At 37.0% G+C, this 24,494-nt stretch overlaps 1 protein-coding gene across 2 annotated transcripts in view; it reads left to right on the forward strand.

The window, feature by feature from the left end:
- Positions 1 to 3,181: 3,181 nt before the first annotated feature.
- GPC6 (glypican 6) overlaps positions 3,182 to 24,494 on the forward strand; it is a 1,316,661-nt gene continuing 1,295,348 nt past the window's right edge. For both annotated transcript variants that reach the window (XM_043996632.1, XM_043996633.1), the window contains exon 1: positions 3,182 to 3,433. In XM_043996632.1, the coding sequence (XP_043852567.1) occupies positions 3,274 to 3,433 (160 nt within the window). In that variant the 5' untranslated portion in view covers positions 3,182 to 3,273. The remainder of the gene's footprint in view (positions 3,434 to 24,494) is intronic.

Consider the following 24,494-nt stretch of genomic DNA (forward strand, 5'->3'; position numbering starts at 1 on the left):
CCTGACTCCAGGGACAGTGCTCTATCCATTGTGCCACCTAGCTGCTCCTAGAGTAATTTTTTAAGTGAGGATTTCAAATCATGAGAATATTCAAATGCATTGGTAATGTGCTTAGGTAAAATTAATTCAAATATAATAAAGAGAATGACTAAGAAGAAAAACTGTGTTTTTTTCTGTTAGATTCCCTGAAAATGGTCCTATACTTCCTCATAGATGACCCTCTTTCTTCAGGTTAATTTCATAACAACAAGAGGCTTACAGTCCCCTTAAAATATATTTTTCTAAGTTTTCATTAGGAATGCTATAGTCAGCCTATCCACCTACTCAACGGTCAGAGTGTAAAAACAAGGATTAAGGGCACTGTCTACTCATTCCCAATCCAACCAATCATGTATTTAGAAGAGTACAACACTTGCCCTTCATCTGACTTGGGTGGAAACAAAATTTGGAAGACAGAGCTAAACCCACTGCTAAAAATTGTAATGGTAATATTTTTTTATAACAGTGTAAGATGTAACAGTGACCATTTTTGCATAAATCCTGCTACAACTACTATGAAGTGGAAAGGAAAGCTTTTGTTTCCTAGCTTTTCTACACCTTTATCTTAAACTTCGATTTTTAAAAGCAATCTGGATGCTATTTTGGTCACTAACACAGAAGTGGGGTGTATTTATTATATAATACATATTGTGTTATTAATATATGTGAATAATAGCTTAATTACTAGAGCAGATTAAACTAATAAAGTTGCACAAAAGAAATCATGGAATCAGAGAATTCTCCATTTTTGAGATAGTGGGAAGTAAACGAAATTACAAATGAAGAGATTCAAGTTCAAGTCCAAGGAGTTATTAGTTTGCTGCAATTTGGGGAAGTATCTTCACCTTTCTGAATTTCAATTTCCTTATTTCTAAAATAAGGTATATTGAACTAGATAGCTTTTAAGGACCATTCACACTCCAGGTTATATTACTTTATTCATCTAAGTAGTCCAGCTTCTTCATATTTAAGAGAAACTGAATGTCAGGCAGAATAGGTGACCAGGCCAAGGCTCACCTCCTTTTTTTTTTTTTTAAGTAAATTCAGCTGTTAGGTTCTGTATATGTATTATGCGTTTTCCAATATTAGGGCAGTTAGGTGACATGGTAGATTCAGCACTGAACTTGGAATCAGGAAGATTCCTTTTCATGACTAGCTCTATGACCCTGGGCAAGTCACTTAACCTTATTTGCTTCAGATCTTCATTTGTAAAATGAGCTAGAGAAGAAAAGGATAAAACACTCTAGTATCTTTGCCAAGAAAACACCAAAATGGGGTCATGATAGGATCCAACAACACATTTTTTCCAATATTAAGTCATATTGTCTATAAACCATGCATTCCATCTTGGAGAACTAAATCAGGAAAGTTATAGGTCTTGGCCGGTAGGAAGGAGATAGACCAAAAAGTAATGATGATGGTAACTTGAGTGACTCATGACCATTATCATCAGCAGCAAAAATGATTTGCTATTTCACTGCATGTATTGATTTTGAAGATGAACTCCAAAGATACAAGTTTTTGTCCTCTAGGAGTTTATGGTGTACAGTCATAACATCCCATAAGTCTGCATTAGCTTTAAATTTTATTATTTTGTCAGCTTCAATGAGAGCAACTCTTTCTGTGTCCAAACTCCAAAATGTGATAGCTTCACCTGTTTTAAACATCAGAGACCTGAAGAGTTCTTTTTTTTTTTTTTTTAAGGAAATTCAGGTTGCCCGTTAGTGGAAGAATGTCAGTCAAAATTGTGGTAAAGTGAACTTTCATTCTGATCTCTTCTTCCAGCTCTTTGGAGTAAATAAGAATTCTAAAGGAAGAGAGAGGACATATTTCTCATTCGGGAAGTCTATCTGCAAGACTGCAAGTAAATGAAAAGTCTATGTGAGAACATCTGGAGAAAGCAGAGACCTTTTTAAATCATCCATTACTGACTCTTTATACTTTCCTTTGCCTTGGGCTTACCATGGGCTCCTTCTTCCCCTTTGCTCTCAGAGTTCCCTTGGCACCTTGGAAATCTATTTATGCGGATTTCTAAACTAAGGTTACCCACAGAACTTCAAGAAAAAGGAAATTTTGAAGTAAAGGACCAAAAATCACAAGACAGATTGTTTCTTTGTCAAGTTCCCTTGGGGTTCTGCTGCCTGTGATAGAAAAGAAAAGAAAATTATCACTTAAGAGCCGAAGATTGTTCTCTTTCAGTGTAGTATTTGCCCTACAATGCACATTTTCTCCTATTCCTAAGTCATGACCATACAAAAAACAACAAATCAATCTGTATTCTGGCCTTTATGCATGCAAAAATGGAGTTTTGCATAACAATGTATATGGTAGAAAGATTCTCCATCTTATGTCCGGTATTTTACCAGTTTCCACTTTTCCCAGTTTATCTGTAATACTTAATTCTTTCAACTAGGGTAGGAATTAGGAGCAGGGTCGGGAATGTGAAGAGAAGGGTACCAGGGAATGATAGATTCAGGCACGTTTCGTTTAAGATCTTTTCCAAGCCAAGAAATCCACTCCAGGTTTTCCCTTCCGCTCGGCCTCTGTATTCCGGCTATGCAATGTGTAGCACGTTTCTCTCTCTCTCCTCTCTCTCGCCTTCTTTCTCCCTCCCTCTCTCATACCGTGTCTCCAGGATTTCTCTCTTCCTATTTCAGGAGGGCTCTCACAGACACGGGCAGCTAGTGCGAAGCTGAGCTTCCCCTGGATCCTGTATATACACAACACATACTCACACGCACTCACATCAACAAGAACTACACGCACCGCGCACAGACCCGCTCACTCCAGTCTCTCCATCCTCCCCTCACGCCAAGGCAACGCGCGGTTCCCACCTTCACTCTCCCACGGGCAAAGCCGGGCTCGCGGGGACTCCCGGATTTCTGCTGCTCGGGAACTCGGATCGCAGCCTCGAACCCCTTATGCCTTTTCCTCCCCTCTCTGTTTTTTTCTTTTGGTTTTTGGGAATAGAGGAGAAAGGCGGCTGCGTTCCCAGACAGCCCTGGTTGGCTTGCTTGCCATCTTCCATCTGGCTTATAAAAGTTTGCTGAGAACAGTGCAAGAGGTCTGGGTTGCTCATCCCCTCCACTGGCGGCGGGGGGTGGGGGTGGGCAAGGGGACAGGGAGGTGGGGGGAGGGCGCTGCTAGCTCCGGAGGCATCCCGACGTTTGGGGCAAGGTGAAGACGGTGCCGGACCTGGGATTTATTTACTGAGCTGGATTTGCATGCTACACCATGCCTTCTCGGATCGGGGCTCTGCTTTTCTCTTTCACCGGGCTGCTGCTATCACTTTCAGTCGAGGCGGATGTTAAAGCTCGGAGCTGCAGTGAGGTCAGGCAAGCTTACAGTGCCAAAGGATTCAGCCTGGTCAATATACCCTACCAGGAAATAGCAGGTAAGTGCTGGCGGGGATAGGGTGCAGAGGAAGGGTGGAAGGGGACTGGAGTCAGCCGGCGCGATTCTAACCCCGGTCCCTGATCTCCCTTCCTTTTTTCCCCCTGTTGCTGAGTTGAAAGTGTTCACTTTCTGCCGAGCCTTTTTCTCCCGCACTCTCCGAGCCCCGGAAAGGCGGCGGGGGCTGCTCCCGCTAGTTAGTTGGGTCTCCAAGCTGCCTCATTGTGTGCACATGCCTCCGAGTCTCACCCCGCACCCCCTCCCCACCTCCTTCCACTCTCCTCTCCCCGCTCTTTCTTCATTGTTGGTCATCTTCAGGCGCGAGCCGGGGGACTTGTGCGTGGTGCCAAAAGGAAGGATGTCAGTCACACTTCTCTGGGAGGCAGAGGCCAGACCTGAACGACTGCAGCGCTAGGCAGGGCGCTGAACTAGCACCTTGGAGTCCGGGCTGCCTTAGCCTGGGCAAACTTATTACAACTACTGCTGCTGCTTCTGCTTTGCAGGAACCACAGCCTCGGTGGCGCCTTCCCCTCTTCCCTGGTCTCCAAGATGCCTGGGGTTGAGGCGGAGGGAAGATGCACCAGGTCTACCCTCACTCCTCACACTCTTCCTCTACCCCCAATACACACACACAGCTGCTCTTTTTCCCTAAGAGAGGGGGGCACAGAGGCTGCCGGGACCGGGGTGCAGGAGAGATAGGGGTGAGGAGGAGCGTACACGCTGTTCTCTGGGTCTCCGGGCAGAGTGGAATGTTGATCACCAGAGAGACTCCTGGCGCCCAGCCCCCCCGGGACTGCCGGATGTCTGTAGTTTGGGGCTTCATTTTTTGGGGGGGTGTGTGTATCTTAATAGAGTATCTGTTTCAGATCTTGGGCGGAATTTTGCCTGAATGTTTCTTTATGCTTCCCCCGATTGCGGTTGGTCGTTCGTGGTTAGAAAACACCCCAGCCACCCTCAGACCTGGCTCCGCACTCTAACGTGGGCACTCAGTCTTTCCTCGCTCTCCAACATGTAGGAAAAGAGAGCGAACTTGTTGTGGTGGGCAGCTGCAGGGTTTGTTTGTTTTTGTTTTGTTTGTTTTTTGGTGGGTTAGAGATGTACCTTTACGCCTTCTAACAGAACCAGTGCCCCTGCCCCGTAGATTCCTCCACTGGGAGGATGTTTATATCCCCTATGCCTTTACAGAAATATGTTGTAACACATAGGTTCAAACAACTTGATCTGCATGCGTGCGTGTGTTTTCCAGCTCTTAGCTCCAACCAAATCCGTGCATCTCTGGGGCTCAGTGAATGAAACGTGTCCGGGAGAGATAATCCTTTGGCTGGGAACAGAGCAGAGAGGGAGAAAGAGAGGGAGAGGCCAGGAGATGCTTGGGGAGGTGCAGTGGTGGCGCGGGCTGCTCAAATTGGTCAACTGTAGTCTTCGGTGACCTCGAGAGGGAGAAAGAGAGAAGCTTTGATACTTACTTAGCCAATAGCCTCTCCTAGTTTTACACACCAAGAACTGGGCGACTAGGGGGAATCATTGTCGCTCATTTGAAGAGAGGAAAGTCTACTGTTTTCGTTCCTCCTAGGACTGATTGTTGCTTTATTATTATGGTTTTCATATATTTAGTTATATACACGTTTCAGCCTTTCACCTAAACGAGCAAATTTATGCCAATTTCAGCACTTCAAAAAGATGCCAATAAATCAAGAGTGAAGCATTGGTTCATTATACAGAGTAAGCCTTTACCAGTTCACAGCTAGAACTTGTGCAGATTCAGAAGGCTGCTTTCTCATCCCTCCTTGCTTCTTCCCTCTGCTCTAGAACCCCTTAATTTGTTAATCAATGAATGGAGAAAGTCCCAGATCCTTAAGTTTCTTAGTTCTACCTCTCCTTTGTTTACTGTTATTTCATTCTTTTTAATTAATTGATACGAATCAGCTTCTTTTCCCCTTTTGAATCACAGAGAATTCAAACTTTTAAGAATTGAAGCATTTGAATGTCTTCTAAGAACTTTTCTCATCTAGTTATACTTTTCCTAGCTGTGCTTTTATACATCTATTTCTGAATGTGAATTGAGAACATGATGTTTTCAAAGAAGAGGATGTTCGAGGATTAAAACAAAAAAACAAAAAAACTGCTTCTGTGTCCTGAAGTGGATAATGAGAGACTGGGGGACTCACAGGAATGCAGTTCATTCCCACCAGAATGCAAATCTACTTAACAGTAGTAGAGACCGGATTAACAGAGTCAATAATTCCCATAGCCATCCTTAACCAAGTGGAATGTTGAAAACTTCCAGTGGTTAATATAAATGGGTCGGTAAATTGTTAACACCAAAGGTTTCTTATTTAGCTTTTCCATCCCTTTACAATTAATTGCTAATTGGCTATGGGTTTCTAGAATGTGTAGACTTCGTTAAACTCTCAAACTTTCTAGGACTCTAAGTGTATTGTTGATTTTTTCCCTTAAAACTGTTGTCCTTTGATGGCAGTGGACATAATCACTTACAGGTCACTGTAGGGTCAGAGGCACATTTGATAAGAAAATAAATGCATGGAAGGTAATTGCATTTTTAAGGTAATATGTTTCTCACATGCTGTAGAATGCTTTTACAATAATTACTTAGGAAAGATGGCCTAGTATTAAATAGACACTGGTTCTTTGTTGCCAGGTCCACTTTTATAAGCCTTTAATTAGAAAAGGTAAGAATTTTTTGAAGGTTGATCTTTTTTTAACCCTCTTTTTTTCTTTTGTCTCATTTGAATGTTAATGGTTTGCTTAGTAGAACAATGTATTGTACCATTAGTCCTCAGGCGAATTGAATGGAGTTTCTTGTCATTTTAGATATTTGAATAACTGCCTCTTTTTAAAAAGTGGAGTTACTTTGCTTGGTAAAATAGCTGAGAAGTAGTAAGTCCATTATCCATGGTTATTTTGACATTTATGAAAGTTTCACATAGAATTCACAATTGTAAAATAGTGTTGCCCTTTTCTGTCTGCAACATGAGAATTTTCTTCTAACTGAACAGATGAGGGATAGTTTTGGGTAATGTAACAAGTTACACTTTCATAGAAGCTTTTGGCACAGGGAAGACCTACAGGGATAAATGTAACCTATTCATCTTCATCCAGGATCACAGTTAAATCACCTAGGATGAATTAGAATCTATTCCTTTTTTAGGCTTTAGGCTACAAATTATTCTACATGTAAAACTAAACCATTCACAATTCACTGATGTCCTCAACTCATCTTTAGGGAAATTGTCGACTAGTTGATGCCCAACTTCTTGAGCCTTCCATATACTTTTGTCAAACTTTTCTTCAACCTTGTCTCCTTCAAGACATTAAATAATCATATTCTCTATATTGTCTTTATTTCCCAACCCATTCATCATTTTGGAAGCTCTCATCTGATCCCTCTTTAATAATGGAATCCAGACTGACAATAAGGATCTGAAAAGTTCTGATTATGTTGCCACTATCACATTATCTTAGGTTTCTTAGTTTATGGTTTTATGCTTCTCAGAATCATAAATTTTATTTGTTTGTTTGTTTTCTCCCCAATAGTGATCTTTTGCTGACTCATGGTGACCTAATGTTATCCACTATGATTTATAGGGATTTGTGGAAGTCTTTATGCATATCTAATTTATCATATGTCCCATAGATCTACATAGTCCCTAAAGCAGTTAAGCACCTAATACATGTTTATTGAATTAATGAATACATAATCAATTTTTCCTTACCTTGTATTTGCCTACTTTGTTATTCCTTACCAGTTGTATTATCTTACACTTAGTTTGTTGGATGGCATTCTATTTCTTGCTTACCACTTCTCCAATTATCAAGATGACTGTGAATTCTGAGCTTATCTCCTTAGGTACAGGCCACAGACTGATCCAAATGTTACAGCCAGTTGTGCATTTCCCTCATACTTACATGATCTAGATGTGTGTCATGAAAAAGAGATTCAAAAGCCTGACTAGATAAAGCTAAGTAATGCGCATCTGTTGCTTTTTTTCAATCAACTGGCTCTTTCCATTTGTCAAAGGATTTTTGATTAGTCTGATATAATTTATTCTTTAGGAAGTGATATAGAAAGTTGAGAGGAGAGAAGGGCTTACCTCTCAGAGCAGCACAAAATGGATAAATTCCCAATTATTTCTCTGCTTTCAAACTTTATTTTGTATGTTGTTAATTCCAAGCAAATTCCTTATGTTCTCTCCTACCTCTCCCCTTTCTAAATTAAACTTTAAAAGCATTCATCTGATATGACTTGGGGTATCATATATTATTAACTTATTTTCCCTCAGAATAATAATAAAGGATCCATACCGTAGATTTTCTTTACATTCCTATTAAATATATCTATAGCTTCATAGATTTATAGATTGTATCTATATAGCTATAGCTCTATCTTTATATCTCTTTTCAGACTGCAAGTGGGATCTTACTACATGCTTTGGTTTTGATGACATTTGTACAACAAATCTTTATTATTTCTTGGTTATACTTCCTTCCTTTGTAATTTGTCCTATGTTATATTTTCCTGAACAATACACTTATTTCTCAGCTTTTATTTAACATGGAGATACTTTAAAGATAACTATGTCCATGTAAGATCTCATTTTAAGATAAGCTGAGACAGTTATATCTTGAAAAAATATGTGTATAGATGTATATACATATTTGTGTGTATAAATGTATGTATTTATTCAAGAAGTAATGAAATGTATGAAATTGAAGGAAATGTCTAGAGTATAAAGTTTTAATAATATAATTTACTTTTCAGTTAAATTCACAGAATTACTATTTTCTTCTTTCTTTAATACGCACCTTACCTCCGAAGAGTTCTAGCAACTCAGCAAGGGTACTTTTGGTTGTAATTTTAAATTTTTTTGTCAATTTAATTGAAATTTAAAACTGGTTTTGTCCTGGTTAACTTTTTTAAGCTTTCAGGCCTACATTTTGCCTTTAGATAGCTTCATTCAATTCTCAGTTCATACAGTTCATAGTGATTTGCATGTTAACTGAAACAGAAATTATCCACTAGGATGAGGTCTTAGTAGCTAAGAAGTGGATATTGTATAAATATCCAAAAAAGTTTTGGAGATCTTGAGTAAGTTCCTGTTTTGAAAATTAGTAAATAAAGCAATAATTACTTATTTTTACTTTTTATACTTATTATTTTATTCATCTTGCTTTTTCCTGTTGTCTGGTGTTGTGTTTTTTAGTTTCTTTTCCAAAGGACTTTTCTAATACCAAGCCTTTGTTGACTCCTTAAACAGAATTTAGCAATTTTCTAAACCTTGTGGAGTAATGTTGGTAGCAGAAAGAACATAGGACTCAAAGTGAAAAGACCTGAGTTTGGGTTCAATCTCTGCCACTTACCAGCTGTGGATGAGTCATCTTTCCTCCCTGGCTTTAATTTTCCCTTTTACCAAAAAAAGGAAAAAAAAAGATTTGGGATCATTGATTTTTTTTTTAGTGAGGCAATTGGGGTTAAGTGACTTGCCCAGGGTCACACAGCTAGTAAGTGTTAAGTGTCTGAGGCTAGATTTGAACTCAGGTACTTCTGACTCCAGGACCTGTACTCTATCCACTGTGCCATCTAGCTGCCCCAGGATCATTGATTTCTAAAGCTTCTTCTCGATCTCATATTCTGTGATCTGTTAGGAAACAAGAAAATTCAAATCATTTTACAGCTAGAAGTAAAATTAGAGTTAATTTGCTCAGTTCCCTCTCCTTGAGGATACAGAGTTGGGGAAAAATGTTAAAAACTTGCCTAAGATGAGACAGATAGGAGAGAGCCCTCCCTTCAAAGACATTAAAACCTAGTTGGGCTAACAAATTTAACACACCAGACAATTGGAATTATAGATTTCATTTATCTGAAGAACTGTGATATGGAAGATGTTTGCTTGACTTGGGCCCAGAGGTAAGAACTAGGAGCAATATGTAGAAGTTATAGAAAGGTAGGTGTAAGGCCATTCCAATTTTTAGATGCCTGAAATTTTAAAAAAGTTCTTTTTTATGACTGTCTAGAGTTGCATCTTAGGAAGGAAGTTCTGTGAGGTTAGGTTTCAAAATCATTGTATAAAAATATCATGTGTGGCCAAAATTATCTATAAAACCTCTCTGTAATTGGCCTGTTTTTAATTCCTTCTCATTTGAAAACTGCCCTACTTTGACAAGAGTTTTGAGCAATGCACAGAGGCTCTTTTCTGGCAAAGTGCTGATATCTTTAGGCATGCAGTTATGGTTCATATCTTGCAGCCCCAAAATTTAGTACCTTTTTAATCCTCACCACATTTAATCATGTAGAAATGTCATCACTCACTCTTTCAGTTGGAACCTAACTCATGGGGAAAATTTTCTCTCTGTGATCAAAGCATCACACTGGAGAGTATGAAAAGTTGAAGAAGGGCTAAGAAATACCATTATAACAAATAGCAACTTTCCAACCCTGCCTTCTTGGTCCTAGCCCCAAAGAAGGAAGCAGCAGCCTAGCTTCTTTTCAATGAGAAGGACATGGTTTACAAGTGCCTAGGCTGGACAATTACTCTATCGTAAAGATTCCAGCTAAGGCCACTATAAAAGAGTCTCTGTGTGGATAGGAAATATGAAGTATCTCATTAGGTGTGTGGTCAGGTCTGTGAGCAGGCTTTAAGGAAGAGAAAGGTTAAGGCATCTGAGAGCTATCCCAAATGGGTTAGGTCTTGAGATATCAGCTCCTGTGTTTGGGTTGCTATGCTCTTCAGGCACCATCAAGAGAGAGGAAGGAGAACAGGGAGTCATCACAATACTGAGAGGTCATTGGTTGGGGGAGCCATCACTCAAAGAAGTATCACAACTGAATTTCCTTAAGTTAAATGTGCATTTGATACAATAATTCTGAATTGAGCTGGTCGGCCTCCATATAACTGGCATCTGTTTGTTTGGTTCTACCTTCCAGGGAAGTATAGACTAAATTTGGATGATAGTTTTTAAACATTTGAAGACAACTGTCATGGATCTCCTAATTATTTTATTTTCTAGGCTAAGCATCTTAATTCCTATAATTCTGACATATAACATTGTTTTGTCTTCTTATCTTTAAGTGGTAAATTAGGTGGTGTTGACTATAAACATATGTCTGGGTTCTTAACTTGGGGTCTACATGGACAGATTTCAGGGGGTGTTAGAGCTTGGGAAAATCATTATATTGTTATTTTCATTGACTTCTAACTTAAATTTGGTATTTCCTTCAATTAAAAAAAATATTCACCTGACTGTCAAAGGGTTCCATAAAAGAAAAAGGTTAAGAACCCCTCATATAAATGAAAAATAAATGAATGGAAGGGAGGAGAAAAACATTTTTAAAGCATTTGGACTGTGTCCTATAGGGAGTACAAATAGAAAAATGAAATGGTCATTTCTCTTAATGAACTCACATTCTAATATAGGGGGAAGGTACACATATGAAAAGTAGTCTGCAGGGTAGATGGCAAGGCCTTAGTGGGCTATAGCAGGATGGATGGTAAGGTCTGGAGGTTTGGAGGGTGTCATTGCAGAGCAGGTAGAAATGCTCTAGCAGTGTCTGGAGTAGGAGATTTCAGAGTGGAAAAAATTAGTGTGAGCTAGAGTTGTTGAGAAGCTTCATGGAAGAGATAGAATTTCATAAAATCATAGAATCTCTGAATTAGAAGGGATTTCAGAGGATCTTTTGGCCAACTTGTACTTGTACTAATCCAGAATTCACTTGAAAATTTCTGGTAAGGAATGAGCCACTACTAAATTAGACCATTTCACTTCAGTACACAATATCCATGCATGTGTATATGTATAATTCTACATATGTGTGCATATGTATACATTATCTGTATGTACACATCTACACATATATAGATAACATGACTATGCAAATAATTTATGCTTTCTATGTCAAATAACATGATACACATACATGCAATACATATAGTAAATAGGTTAAGTGTCTTATATGTTATATTACATATAATTAAATATGAATTAATAATTGAGAGCCATTGAATAGGATATGGCAAATCTGAAACATAATGAAATCATAGCAAAATCAGCTAAACGCAGAGAAAGCTCAACAGAAACATCAGTTTTAATACCAGTTGCTAGTTACAATTAAAATAGATTTGAAGGTAGGAAACGACAAAATTGTTAGACAAATACAACTTAGGTGTCAACTGTAGTTTTCAATTACCTATGTTATTTTGAATATAATCAGCAAAGAATAATGGACATAGGTAAGATGAAGGAGGCAGCTAAGTCAATTCCTTTGTTGATCTAGGCAAAAGAGGTTATATGTTGGGGGAAAAAAGGTGAAGGTAGAAGGTGGAGTCAGAGTGGTAAGAATTGGAGGAAGGATGACATTACCAAAATTCACAAGATAATTAATATTATTGTATCACTCTATACATTTTGAAGATACCTATACTTAGACCAGTTGCCTCAGGGCATCATAATGCTGATATCTGGTTTAACTAAAGGTTTTAGTACTATGAAATTATAAATGTCATTCATAGGAATTAATCAGGGATTGAGGCCACTCAGATATGAGGATATAGCATAGATTGATGGATGGATGGATGGATGATAGATATAGATGTAGATATATGTAGTATATATACATACATACACATAGTATATGTGTATATATACACACGCTATATATGCATATATACATAAACACATATACACATATAAATATATCCGTATGATATGCAATTTGTATATTATAGTATTAATATATTTCCACCATGTTAGCACTAGATGGGACAGTGGATAAAATGTTGGATTTGGATTCTGGAATTCAAATATTGCCTCAAACCTTTACTAGCTATATAACTCTTGGCAAATTGCTTGATCCATTTCAGCCACAGTTTCCTTATCTATAAAATATGGGTAAATATGATTCCTACCCCATAGAGCAAACCTTAAAATATTATATAAGTGCTAGCTCTTGGCTATATTAGTATTCATGTAGTTATAGATATATAATATATACACACACATATACATGTGTATGTGTGTGTATGTATGTATGTATGTACACATACAGTCTTACCGATAGATATTTCACATCTTGAACAAAATGTGAAGATAATCTTGATGTTGTAATTGCCCACTTACACACAGTTGTCTGAAGACTGGTTCTCCCTGCCTAAGAGCAATAGGTCTTAAAAACCATTTATTCAGCTCATATAGTAGGCACTGAATTAATGAATGTTGAATCCTATTGGGTATAGATTGAGGAATCAGCTTTGTGTTGCTAACAGGGCAAGACATTGTCAATATCCTATGTCTTAATGGAAGGATTAGAAAAGTTTTCCAAAATGGCTAATTTGACATAATGCTTCTAATGCAGAAGGTATGACTTTGTCTCAAATCCTTAAGAAATGGAGCACCTAGAACAAGAGATGGCCTAACCAGATAAGAATTAGAAAACTTCAGGGAAGATGTCCCCTGCATACCTAACTCCTTTATTTCTTTTGCTTTATTTCCTTCTACTTATATAATATTTTACATTAGCTTTCAACTCATTGTTTTCTCCATTTATTATGAATATTGATCATAGAAAAGATTCCCTTCTCAGACAGAATTTCTTAGGTTTGAGAAGTATGTGGCCCATAGAATGTTGTAATGGGATGAATGACACAATAAAACAGACACCACTTTCCTCATGTGAAAGTAGAGTCAGGTTATGAGGGAGGTATTTTATAAAGATTTGCAAATAAATGGCCTTTCAAGAAAATATTTCACTCAATACAAACGCACATATGTTAAAATGAATTCTATATTTGGAGAATATAATATTAAAGATAATTCTTAAAAACACTAACAAATTTATGAAAATTAGATGAGTATTAGATGGGAAAGGGTGAGTGTGGGGACTGGGTTGTATGATATGTGATCAGCTCTACAACAAATGGAGGAAGAGGCAAGAGCTGCATCCAGATCACTGCTCTGCCTACCAGCAAAGAGAATGACAGCACATTATCAAATATTTCATTAGCAATATCATCATTAGCATATTTATCAAATATCAACTGATGAATTACTTCTTTGTTGCTCTGCTAATGAGACTACAATTATTGGAGTATCTTTACATGGAAAAACTCCATTCCACAGACTTACCACTAACCACAGCCAGCCATTTATAAATTATGTGCTATTGGTCAAAAAAGGATCATAACAAAGGAAGAGAATAGGACTATCTCAATTATTATAAAAATATTTTACATTAGGAGAATAGATCATCTTCATGTATTTAGAAGATCCAGGTAAGGCTTAGCTTTTCCTACTTACATATCTGTGACCCATTTTCTCAAATGTTCTCCTTTGCCCACTGGATGTGTGTATGTATACACATAAGCACTTTGAGGACCTAGAAGGAAGGACAAATAACTTAAAATTATTATTTTCCCCGTGGGTCAAAGTAGCTCAAAGTTAATAACCCTTAAAATGATGAGAATATATAAATGAACTTAAATTATTAGATTTTATTATAGACTGCTTGTCATGCTTCTTCAAAATTTAATAATTCTGTAGTTTTAAAAGCTTCATAAAGGTTTAAGATCTGTTAAAATGATTAACCCTTTTAAAACAAATAGGGATTTATGAATCCTTAAAGCCAGTATTTTTTCCCCACATGAGAGTTTAGACTTATAGTCTTGAGGTTCAGATTATAATTTACAAAGTAGAAGGAAACATTTCTCAATAGACGTTTAGAATACAAATGCATTAGTGATAAATGAAATTCTGGATTACTGGATACCATGTGGTCTTCTGTTATCTATTTTCCTTGAACAGGCTTGCAAAGAATTCTACCTGGTAACATATTTCAAGCTACTTTTACATTACCAAGCGCTAATGTGTTAAACTATTTTATTGCTATTTTACTACACATTTCATTATGTAGTATCTTACTCAACACTGTTTCAGAGACATAGGGGTATCAAGAAGCCAGAGAGGTCAAGCACCATGTTAAACGTATAGGCCATTTTTTTTTATATGACTGTAATAAAGAATATGTTCATTTCATTTATATTACTACATGACTCTCATAAAAGGCCAGCTTCAAGTTGAATGTAAAATTGCTTGTAAAATGGCACATCGCATAGCAAATAATCAACAAATCTGTTTTCTGAACAATCTCACTTTTAAATTACCACCTGTCATTTCTGTTGAAATCCTTGAGGACTGCACAGTGTCACTTAGAAATCTCTGTTTTATTCTTCATTAGAGTATACATATATGAAGCTACCACCCACTTAATAAAGGAAATAAATAAGTAGAATAATTAAAGTTAAGACTTATAATTGAAATAATAAGCTTTGTGCATCAAATTCTATTACGGCTCCAAAATGCCTAACCTCATCTTATCAGAAAAGTTTAATTACATTTTAAAAGAACTAATGCTTTTTGTTATCACTCATTTCTGATGTTAAAGTATTTCATCAATGGGTATGAATTCTCATCTTTGGTTGAGGTCAGTAATATCAGGTCTATTTAATAAAATTTTTAATTCCAGGTAATATAGTTTAAAGAAAAACGTCCCCAAATTAGAAATGTCTTACTGGGTGTAAAATAAACATTTCAATTTATAGAGGGGGGTAGCACTTACTATTCATCTGTATTTGTTGACATTGAAGATGTATGATTTTTAATGCCCTGAATAGTAATCAAGATTGCTTTTCCTTGCTAAAACCAGTATGTTATTGCTATCTACTCTTTTTTCCTTCCCTATTTCTAAATAATAAGAAACCTCCTTAAACTATTTTAAATAAAACTTCACAAATAATTTTAACCTTAATTTTGAAGCAAGTTTACTGATGAAACCATTAAGTACTCAGAGATGTAGCTTGTTTTCACTCGCATGCCCTTGTACTTTAAAAAAGTTCAAAAGTGTTTCGTTTCTTTGAAAGACTTTGAAACACTGTTATTTGTGGGGAAAATAAGTATTCCTCAAGATTACTGTAATCTGTAAGGACAGAAGAAAAGGCAAGCAAGCCCAAAGCAGATTCCCTGCCCCCCTAACCCTCCATATAGTGTCTCCCAAAACTAACTTGACTTAGTTTGATAATTCTGACTTTAACATCCAGTATTAGCGAGTCCTTGTGAGCTAAGTTTGAAAAGTTTATTAATAGTAGCCAAGCTGTTCCTAGATTCCCAGGCATATTTGGAGTGACTGCTATCTTCTGGCAGGTACCACTAATGTCCAGGAGGAGGCTCTCCTGCGTAACTTCAGTTTGAAGGTGCACTACCTTAGGCCACATTTTAGCCTGGCGACTGTGGAATTGATTTTCACGGCTCATGACAGAAGCTGTTTTCAGCCCGTGAAAAGGAAGTAGCTGGGGCTGATACTTCTAACACAAACAGCAAATTGCTCCATGGATTTCGAGGTCTGTTACCTTAAGGTTCTAATGGCCTTTTAACAGTGTTTCCAGCTGAGTAGCAGATGTAAGGGATACTGAACATTGAGAGCTGCTTGGTTGGTTCCCCCCCCCCCTTCTGAAAGAAACATTTTTTTTTTTTACAGGCATTGTGCTAATACGACATCCTTGGAACTATTCAGTCATACATACTAGGTTTGAAAATGTGAAAAAAAAAATCTCACATAAGAGAACATTCTAGCCCAGTGTTTGAAATCTACCACCTGAATGGCCTGTGTTTCCCTGACTCCAGGTGGCTTCTTTCTGGAAGCTTTGTGATTATTTGGCATTATAGTTTCACTATCAGTATCTTTAGGGCCGTTTTGGGGAAACCTGTGACACAATTCAAGAATTCCATCCTCAATGTCACTTAGGTCAAAAATTTCTCCCTAACATTTTCAGGAGCAGTTCTAGTAGAACAAACATGATATCATATGAGGGGGAAATTATTTGAAGCCCTTCTAAAGGTGAGAAATGTGAAACAGTTCTGTTTAAAGCCAATTAAGTATTTATGTTCATATATACATATACATACATATTTATATGTGTGTATTCTCTGACTAATGAAAAACATTTTATAAGGAGAATTGGGTATTTTAATTATAGATCAAACTACCCTTATTTTTTTTTTATTTTTACTGGTTTTTGAGAACAGGTGCTAGTCCTCTTCTTCCTAGGAAACACAGATTTACCAAAATGATGTATGTGTGTTTCTTACCACAATAAATTTTTGCTGAAAGTTTTGAAGATGTGAATAAAGAAATATCCAGTGACTTTATCTTACATCCCATTATTTTCCTAAATAATACAAGCCATATTTTAAGCACTATTTCATAGGGTATGTTGGAATTCTACATATACATTTTTTTTGAGTCAGTTGGGATTAAGTGACTTTCCCAGGGTCACAAAGCTAGTAAGTGTCACGTGTCTGAGGCTGGATTTGAACTCAGGTCCTCCTGAATCCAGGGCCGGTGCTCTATCCACTGCGCCAACCAGCTGCCCCTAAATATACATTTTAAAAATAAGAAATAATATAGTTTAGGGGTGAATAGAGTAGATAGAGATATGGGCCTGGAATCAGGAAGTCCTGAGTTCAAATCCACCCTCAGAAACTTACTAGCTATGTGACCTTGGGCAAGTCACAACCCTGTTTGCCTCAGTTTCCTCATGTATAAAATGAGCTGAGGAAGGAAATGCCAAACCGTTCCTATATCTTTACCAAGAAGACCCCCAGAGGGATTGTCACGAAGAGTCCGATATGACTGAAAAAACCATTAAACACAAAAGTTCATATTAAAATTGCCCTGGTTTTTTTCCTATTTAAACTTTTGATGGAAGGTAGGGGAAGCTAGAATAAACACACACACATATGTATATATATATATGTAATATATGTGTGTGTGTATATATATGTGTGTTTATACACACACACACACACACACACACACAGACATGTAATATTTAAGAGTGGTGAAATGGATAAAGCATTGGGGTTGGAGTCAGGAAGGCCTGAATCCAATCTGGCCTCAGATACTTCTGTATGATCCTGAGCCAAGCCACTTAACCTTTATCTGTGTTCCTTAATGGTAAAATGGAGACAATAATAGCACCTAAATCACAAAGACTTTGTGAGGATCAAATGAGATAATATTTGTGTAAAAATGCTTAATATAGTGCCTGGCACATAGTAGGCACAATCTAAATTCTTATCCTCGTCCTCTTCCCTTTCCTCTCTCTCAGCCAAGCAACTCAGTATTTATTGTCTATATTGGGGCACAACAGGGAGAAGAAATGCAGCAAATTTTATAGGGAATATTTTTCCTTAGAATCTAAAAGCTTTGGTTGTTATGATTAGAATAATTTTCTAATCATTACTGAGTTGGAAATAACAGCCACTAGATATTAGGAGGAAGGAGACTTTAGGCTTCCGACATGAGTAAAACATGCAATATTATTTGCCTGCCTCAAGGACTGATGAAAATCTATACAGATATAAGGGGGCAGCTGGGTAGTGCTATGGATAAGGCACCCACCCTGGATTCTGGAGGACCTGAGTTCAAATCCAGCTTCAGGCTCTTGACACTTATTAGCTGTGTAACCCTGGGCAAGTCACTTAATCCCCATTGGCCTACAAAAGAAAAGGAAAAAAAGAAAAAAAAAAAGAAAATCTATACATATGTAGAAGATGTATAATCTTCCTAATTATTATTCAGGATGAGAGAGTGAGAAATGAATGGGTCACATATGTAGTAATTTTCCCCTTTCTCAAAAAAAATCGCACTTATTTTGAATATATTTTGTATTCACTCATTTATGGACATATTATCTTCCATGATAGAATGTAAATTGCTTGAGAGTAGGCAGAGATTATTTCATTTTTCTTTTATATCTCTAGTACCCAACACAGTGCCTGGCACATAGACAATTGCTTTTAGAGGCTTGCTTTTTGATGAATTTTCAGTTAAAACTTCAACTTAGGGGCAGGTAGGTGGTGCAGTGGATAGAGCATCAGCCCTGGAGTCAGGAGTACCTGAGTTCAAATCTGGCCTCAGACACTTAACACTTACTAGCTGTGTGACCCTGGCCAAGTCACTTAACCCCAATTGCCTCACTAAAATTAAAAAACAAAAAACAAAACTTCAACTTGATGCCTAAATTATGTCATTAAAAAAACCCAAAACTATAGTTACACCCACCTTGGGACATTTGACTGTGGTAGGGAGAAGTTGGAGAGGGGACATTTTCTTTTGGGCAATGCCTGTGTACCAAATTAAAATGTCATCTTTGTTACTTGAACATTTTTCTATTATTCATAATTACTTTTGAGAAGCCAGTCTTATGCAATTCCTGCATATGACATTTCATTCAAAATTCCCTGAGGTAGATGTTTTTGGTATCAGTTAAAAGGACAAAATGTTTGCTGTACCACAAGGTATACATGAGATGTAGAAATACTGATAAATATGATACAACAACCATTATTTTTGGGCAGGTCAGTGAGGGTTATGTGACTTGCCCAGGGTCACACAGCTAGTAAATGTCGAGTGTCTGAGGTCACATTTCAACTCAGGTCCTCCTGAATCTAGGGCTAGTGCATTATCCACTGCACCACCTAGCTGCCCCCTACAACAACCATTTTATTTGGGGGGGCGGGGCAATGGGGGTTAAGTGTCTTTTCCAGGGTCACACAGCTAGTAAGTGTCAAGAGTCTGAGGCCGGATTTGAAATCAGCCGCCCCCAACAACCATTTTTAAACTGACTTTTTTCCCTTAATTTTTCTTCCAATTTCTTTCTAATTGATCTTAATGTCTTGATTTTTGTCTACATTTAATATATCCTATATTCCACACACTGCTAACAAAATATCCTTAAATACATTTTGATTGCATAATGTTCATGTACGGAAGCCTTTAATGATACCCACTGCCTATACTCTAAAATCCAGAATCCTTAGCCTGATATTTAAAGCCTTCAGCAATTTACCCAATGGGACTTTCTAACAGTATTTCCAGAGGCTGGTGTTCTATCTTTCTAATCATGTTTTGTTTCTTCTCATTTTGATGTTTCTTCACTCTTTTCCCCTTCACTTTTTTGAGGGGGTAAGGGGCAATGAAGTTTAAGAGATTTGCCCAGGGTCACACAGCTAAGTGTCAAATGTTTGAGGGCGGATTTGGACTCAGGGCCTCATGAATCCAGGGCTGGTACTTTATCCAATGCACCACCTAGCTGCCCCCCCCTTCACTTTTCAATTCAAATCTTACTGGGTTCCAACCCCTTCTTCATAATGCAGCTTCCCCAACATACTCCCACCCAGAGTATAACATCTATGCCACTTATTTGGAAATTGATCACATATGTACTACAAATTGATATCCCGTGTATTGCATTGAACTGATTTTATTGTCTTGTATTATTTCACTTTCATGTGTTTATAATATCTAGACATATCTCCAAACCAATTAGATTTTAAGCTTCTTGAAGGCAGGGGGCTTCTAGAATGTTTAATTATATTTTCCATAATGCATATCCGAGAACCTAGTGGGCACTCAATTCATAATTGTTGACTAAGTGATTAGAAAGATGAAGAATGCATATTTAGTTGGCTCCTTTGAAATGACTTTCAACAACATGGAAGGTATTGACCTAAGTTGTCAAGATAGAGGTCTTATTTGGTTTTGTTTTATGTAAAAGAAGTTTTTGTAGTATGTTGATTTAACTTAGCAGATATCAGTTGTGAACAAGTATAGATAATTATACTTTATCATAATGTGCATTCATTCATATTGAATGCATTTAATTTTAAATTATTATATTTCCTCCAAAGCCAGATGGGGCCAAATGGATCACAATGTATATGTATATGACTGACTCCAGAAACTCAACATAAATATTTTGTTAAAAAGTATTTTTTAATTAATAGTTACAACAATTTCAAACATCTCAAAATTTAATAAAAATGAAAAATAAATTTTTTAACTTTTAATGACATTTACATGAAAATAGCATTCAGAAAAGTTTAAAAGCCAATGGCCTAGAGTAAAGAGATCATACTTGTAACTATCTATTTACAATGGAAATTTTGAGTAATAGCATGTGCTTCTAGTGGCTACATAGACTACATTAAGAATGTATTGTATTATCCTTTTAAAAATAGCCATCTGGGGCAGCTCGGTGGTGCAGTGGATAAAGCACTGGCCCTAGATTCAGAAGGACCTGAGTTCAAATCTGGCCTTAGACACTTGACACTTACTAGCTTTGTGACCCTGGGCAAGTCACTTAACCCTCATTGCTCCACCAAAAAAAAAATAGCCATCAACTTTTGAACTAACAAGGACTTTGTACTAAAATTTCAAGGGTTAAAAATGTAACCCAATATAGAAACCACTATCATAACTAATTTTCCTCTAATGTAGCTAACATTGCCTTAATTCTTTCTTATATTATTTTCATGTTATAAGTTACCATCTCGATTTGAGGGCAGTGAACTGCTTGTTCTGGGTGTAGATATTTGCTGCTTCTCTGAACTTTATTTCCTACTGTTTCATCCAATATACAAAATGCTCCTTAAAACAATAATTGACCCATGATATTTTTTAACTCGCCTGCTTCATTCCTCGAAATATCCTTTTTATACTAGTGTCAATTAATAAAGAAATTAGCAAATGTTCCTTTAAGCACCAGTACAACTCGCAGCTGTCTTTTAAGTAAATAGTTGATAGGAATGGGGACTGAATCAATGATTTCATTGGCATTCACAGGGAACTCCCAGACAAGGAGTTTCCTCTTCTAATGCAGTTTGGAAATTCATAGTCTCAAGAGGATTTCCTGGAGGACAGAGATGTAAAGTGACATTGCCAAACACACAGCCAGAATGTATTAGACATCGGACTTGAACCCAGGTTTTCTTGGTTTTAGGCCAGTGCTTTACTAAATTATGTGATTTTGTTCAACTGGACCTAGACTAGACCTCTGTCCTTTGCAAATAACGTAAGGTGTCTGAATTTGATTTTGAGCCAAAATGCATAATTCTCCCATATCCTACACACATAGACCCAAAGGTCTTTGTGCAGTTTTAAGTTTTAGTAGCTTTTAAATAAGTGTTTTCAGTAAGCTTTTTTTTTTTTTTCTGGTGAGGCAATTGGGGTTAAGTCACTTGCCCAATGTCACACAGCTAGTAAGTATCAAGTGTCTGAGGCTGGATTTGAACTCAGGTCCTCCTGACTCCGAGGCCAGTGCTCTATTCACTGCGCTACCTAGCTGCCCCTTCAATAAGCTTTTTTTTTTTTAATTAATTTTTGGGGGGGGGTGGGGCAATGGAGGTTAAGCGACTTGTCCAGGGTCACACAGCCAGCAAGTGTTAAGTGTCGGAGGCCGGATCCGAACCCAGGTCCTCCCGAATCCAGAGCCGGCGCTCCATCCACTGCGTCACCCAGCTGCCCCTCAATAAGCTTTTAAAATTTAAAATTTCAATAAGACTTTTGGGACACTGTCCATATGACTTATAAAGAAGAAACATCATAAATAGAACCAAACTTATCTCATGCTCATCCTTCTAACAAATTACAGGTTAGTAATCAAATGGAGATTAGAATTCTATTTGCAAACAACTTATAATTTAATCAGTATTTGCATTTAATTGTGGAAATTTATGAAGTGCTTGTCTGTTATACCCTCATGTATTTAATGTTATAGCAGACCATGTAGCATAAGGAGAAATAGAATGGAACTACTGATGGTGTTAACTGCTTTTGTAGAAAGCTTCAATTAAAAGCAACCCATGTCCTCAAGTCCTCTTCTGTCTCTAATAAAAACTTTTAAAGAAATTAACACTTATTATGCTGTTTTTACATTATGAATACTTACCTTCCTTTAGTTCAGAACAACATTTTGTTGAACACCTTGCAATGAAAGGAACAGATCTCTCTCTCTCTCTCTCTCTCTCTCTCTCTCTCTCTCTCTCTCTCTCTCTCTCTCTCTCTCTCTCGGGCATATATTCTATCCATTCTAAAAACCTAGAACTCTGTACATTTACATTATCCTTCCCTTTTAAGCTTTGCATATGTGGATGTTTTACCTGCATTTTGAAAACATAAAATTGCAGAGGGTGCCCAAATAACAAATTCTTCTTTAAATAAAAGCCTTTTTTCTCATTTGTAAAGTGTTCTCTGTTAGAAGTAACAGCTGCAAAAAGGCAGGGAAGGCAGAACACACTAATCTAAGTTGTAAAATATGTTTTGGTGGCTCAACAGAGATTTAGCTGTTTCTGAGCAGAAAATCCAAATCTAATTTAAAATGAAGGTATTTAAAAGCATGGCACAAGGGAACTTTATTTATCAAATTGGTGAAAAGCCAGGAGTGAAGTATACTTTGACTGCTGCTGTTATAAGATCGTCTGTCATGTTGGCTATATTCTAGTAATGAGCATTGTTAATTGAATATCTAGCACAAACGTAGAATGCATTGATTAAGTGCAAACACCTGTCTTGTTCAGTATACCATCACTGAGGAAATGAGAGAATTACCAAAAAACATTCAAATAGAAACAGTCAATTCTTAAATTTTATTTTAAAGCTGATCTTCAGAAATTATTATTTCTCTTAAAAATGTTCAAAGTTTTCTTCCATTTGGAATTAAAATAATTTTTTTCTAGTGTCCTGAAAATATCCATCTCATCTTGGTCTTTAGAATACAGGGGTGTGGTTTTTTCCTTAGGAGAACAGAGTAGAGGGACTATTCTGTATATAAATTGACTATTCTGTATATAAATGATCTAAGAATGAAATTTAACATTACAAAATGTCTATTTAAAATGATATTTTGGGGGGCAGCTAGGTGGCACAGTGGATAAAGCATTGGCCCTGGATTCAGGAGGAACTGATTTGCAATCCGGCCTCAGACACTTGACATTTACTAGCTGTGTGACCCTGGGCAAGTCACTTAACCCTCATTGAGCCTAAATTGATCTGAATTGATATATTAACTTGGATAGTATCATGTATAACGACATTATAAAGTTCTGGAAATCAGGAATCATTTTTTGGGTCCTTTTATACCATCATGGACCAGTATACCCTATCTACACATACAAGCACAAGGAATGTTTCATGGTGATAGTGGTGATATTGATGATGAATTAATTTGAACTGAGCTCCTACCCACCGTTCTTGAATCTCTGGAGCATTTGCTTTGCGAGTGGCCCTACTCCAGTCTCACAAAAAAGAGATTCTGTGTCTTTTGGAGCCATTTGCAGATCACTGATTGGCACTGCTTCTGAGCATGTTCCCCTCCTAAGATTGAGATTTCTTGAGATCTCTCTATAGAAAGAAATGACTTCGGCCAAAAGCTGATCTTTCAGATAGATACACTAGGCTTGGCATTGGGTTGCTAAAATAGAATTTTTCCTTGAGCTGATGAATTCGAGAAACTCAAGGGCTTTTAGTTAGACATGTATGTGATATGACTAAAATATATTGGAGAAAGTTTTGAAGGCATTATTTGAAGCACAGTAGAATTGCCAAAGGGTAGGACTCAAATGGAATATTTCAAATGATATGTGTAATGTAAGTGACTAATAATGCAGCCCATGCTGTTTAGAACACATTTTTTAACCTCAAAAGTAAAGAAATAATAGAATGAGTAATACTCTTTGTTTTCATTTTAAAATGTCCTTTTAAAGGCTATCAGCTTTATAACTCTACTGAGACTGATAGAATAATTGATGAATTCTTTGTAGGAGCATCTTTGTAGCAAGTTAATTAGTAATTTATAGTTTGAGTTTATTTTTTTAAAGCATCTCCAGCTGGACACAGTAAATCATTGTATAGAGTACCATCTCTGTGGGTACAGCAGCCATACCCACCCATAACTTCTTTACATCTTCCATACTAAACTCTAGGTCTTAAAAGTTACTTAGAAAATAAATACAATGAAACCTCTCCTCTTAGAATAAACTACTTTAAATTGCACAATTGTATTCACTTTTATACCAAAATGAATCAATTTTATTTTTTCTCTAGTCATAGCAGAAGTCCTTGTCAGAATATCTTAATACATGGGAGTAGGGGTAGATTTGAATGATATAGAGGACTGGACCTTTGATTTCATTGATACAAGGAAGGACCAGGTAAG

The sequence above is a fragment of the Dromiciops gliroides genome, chromosome 3 (genome assembly GCF_019393635.1).
Source record: "Dromiciops gliroides isolate mDroGli1 chromosome 3, mDroGli1.pri, whole genome shotgun sequence".
In the NCBI taxonomy this organism is placed as follows: Eukaryota; Metazoa; Chordata; class Mammalia; order Microbiotheria; family Microbiotheriidae; genus Dromiciops; species Dromiciops gliroides.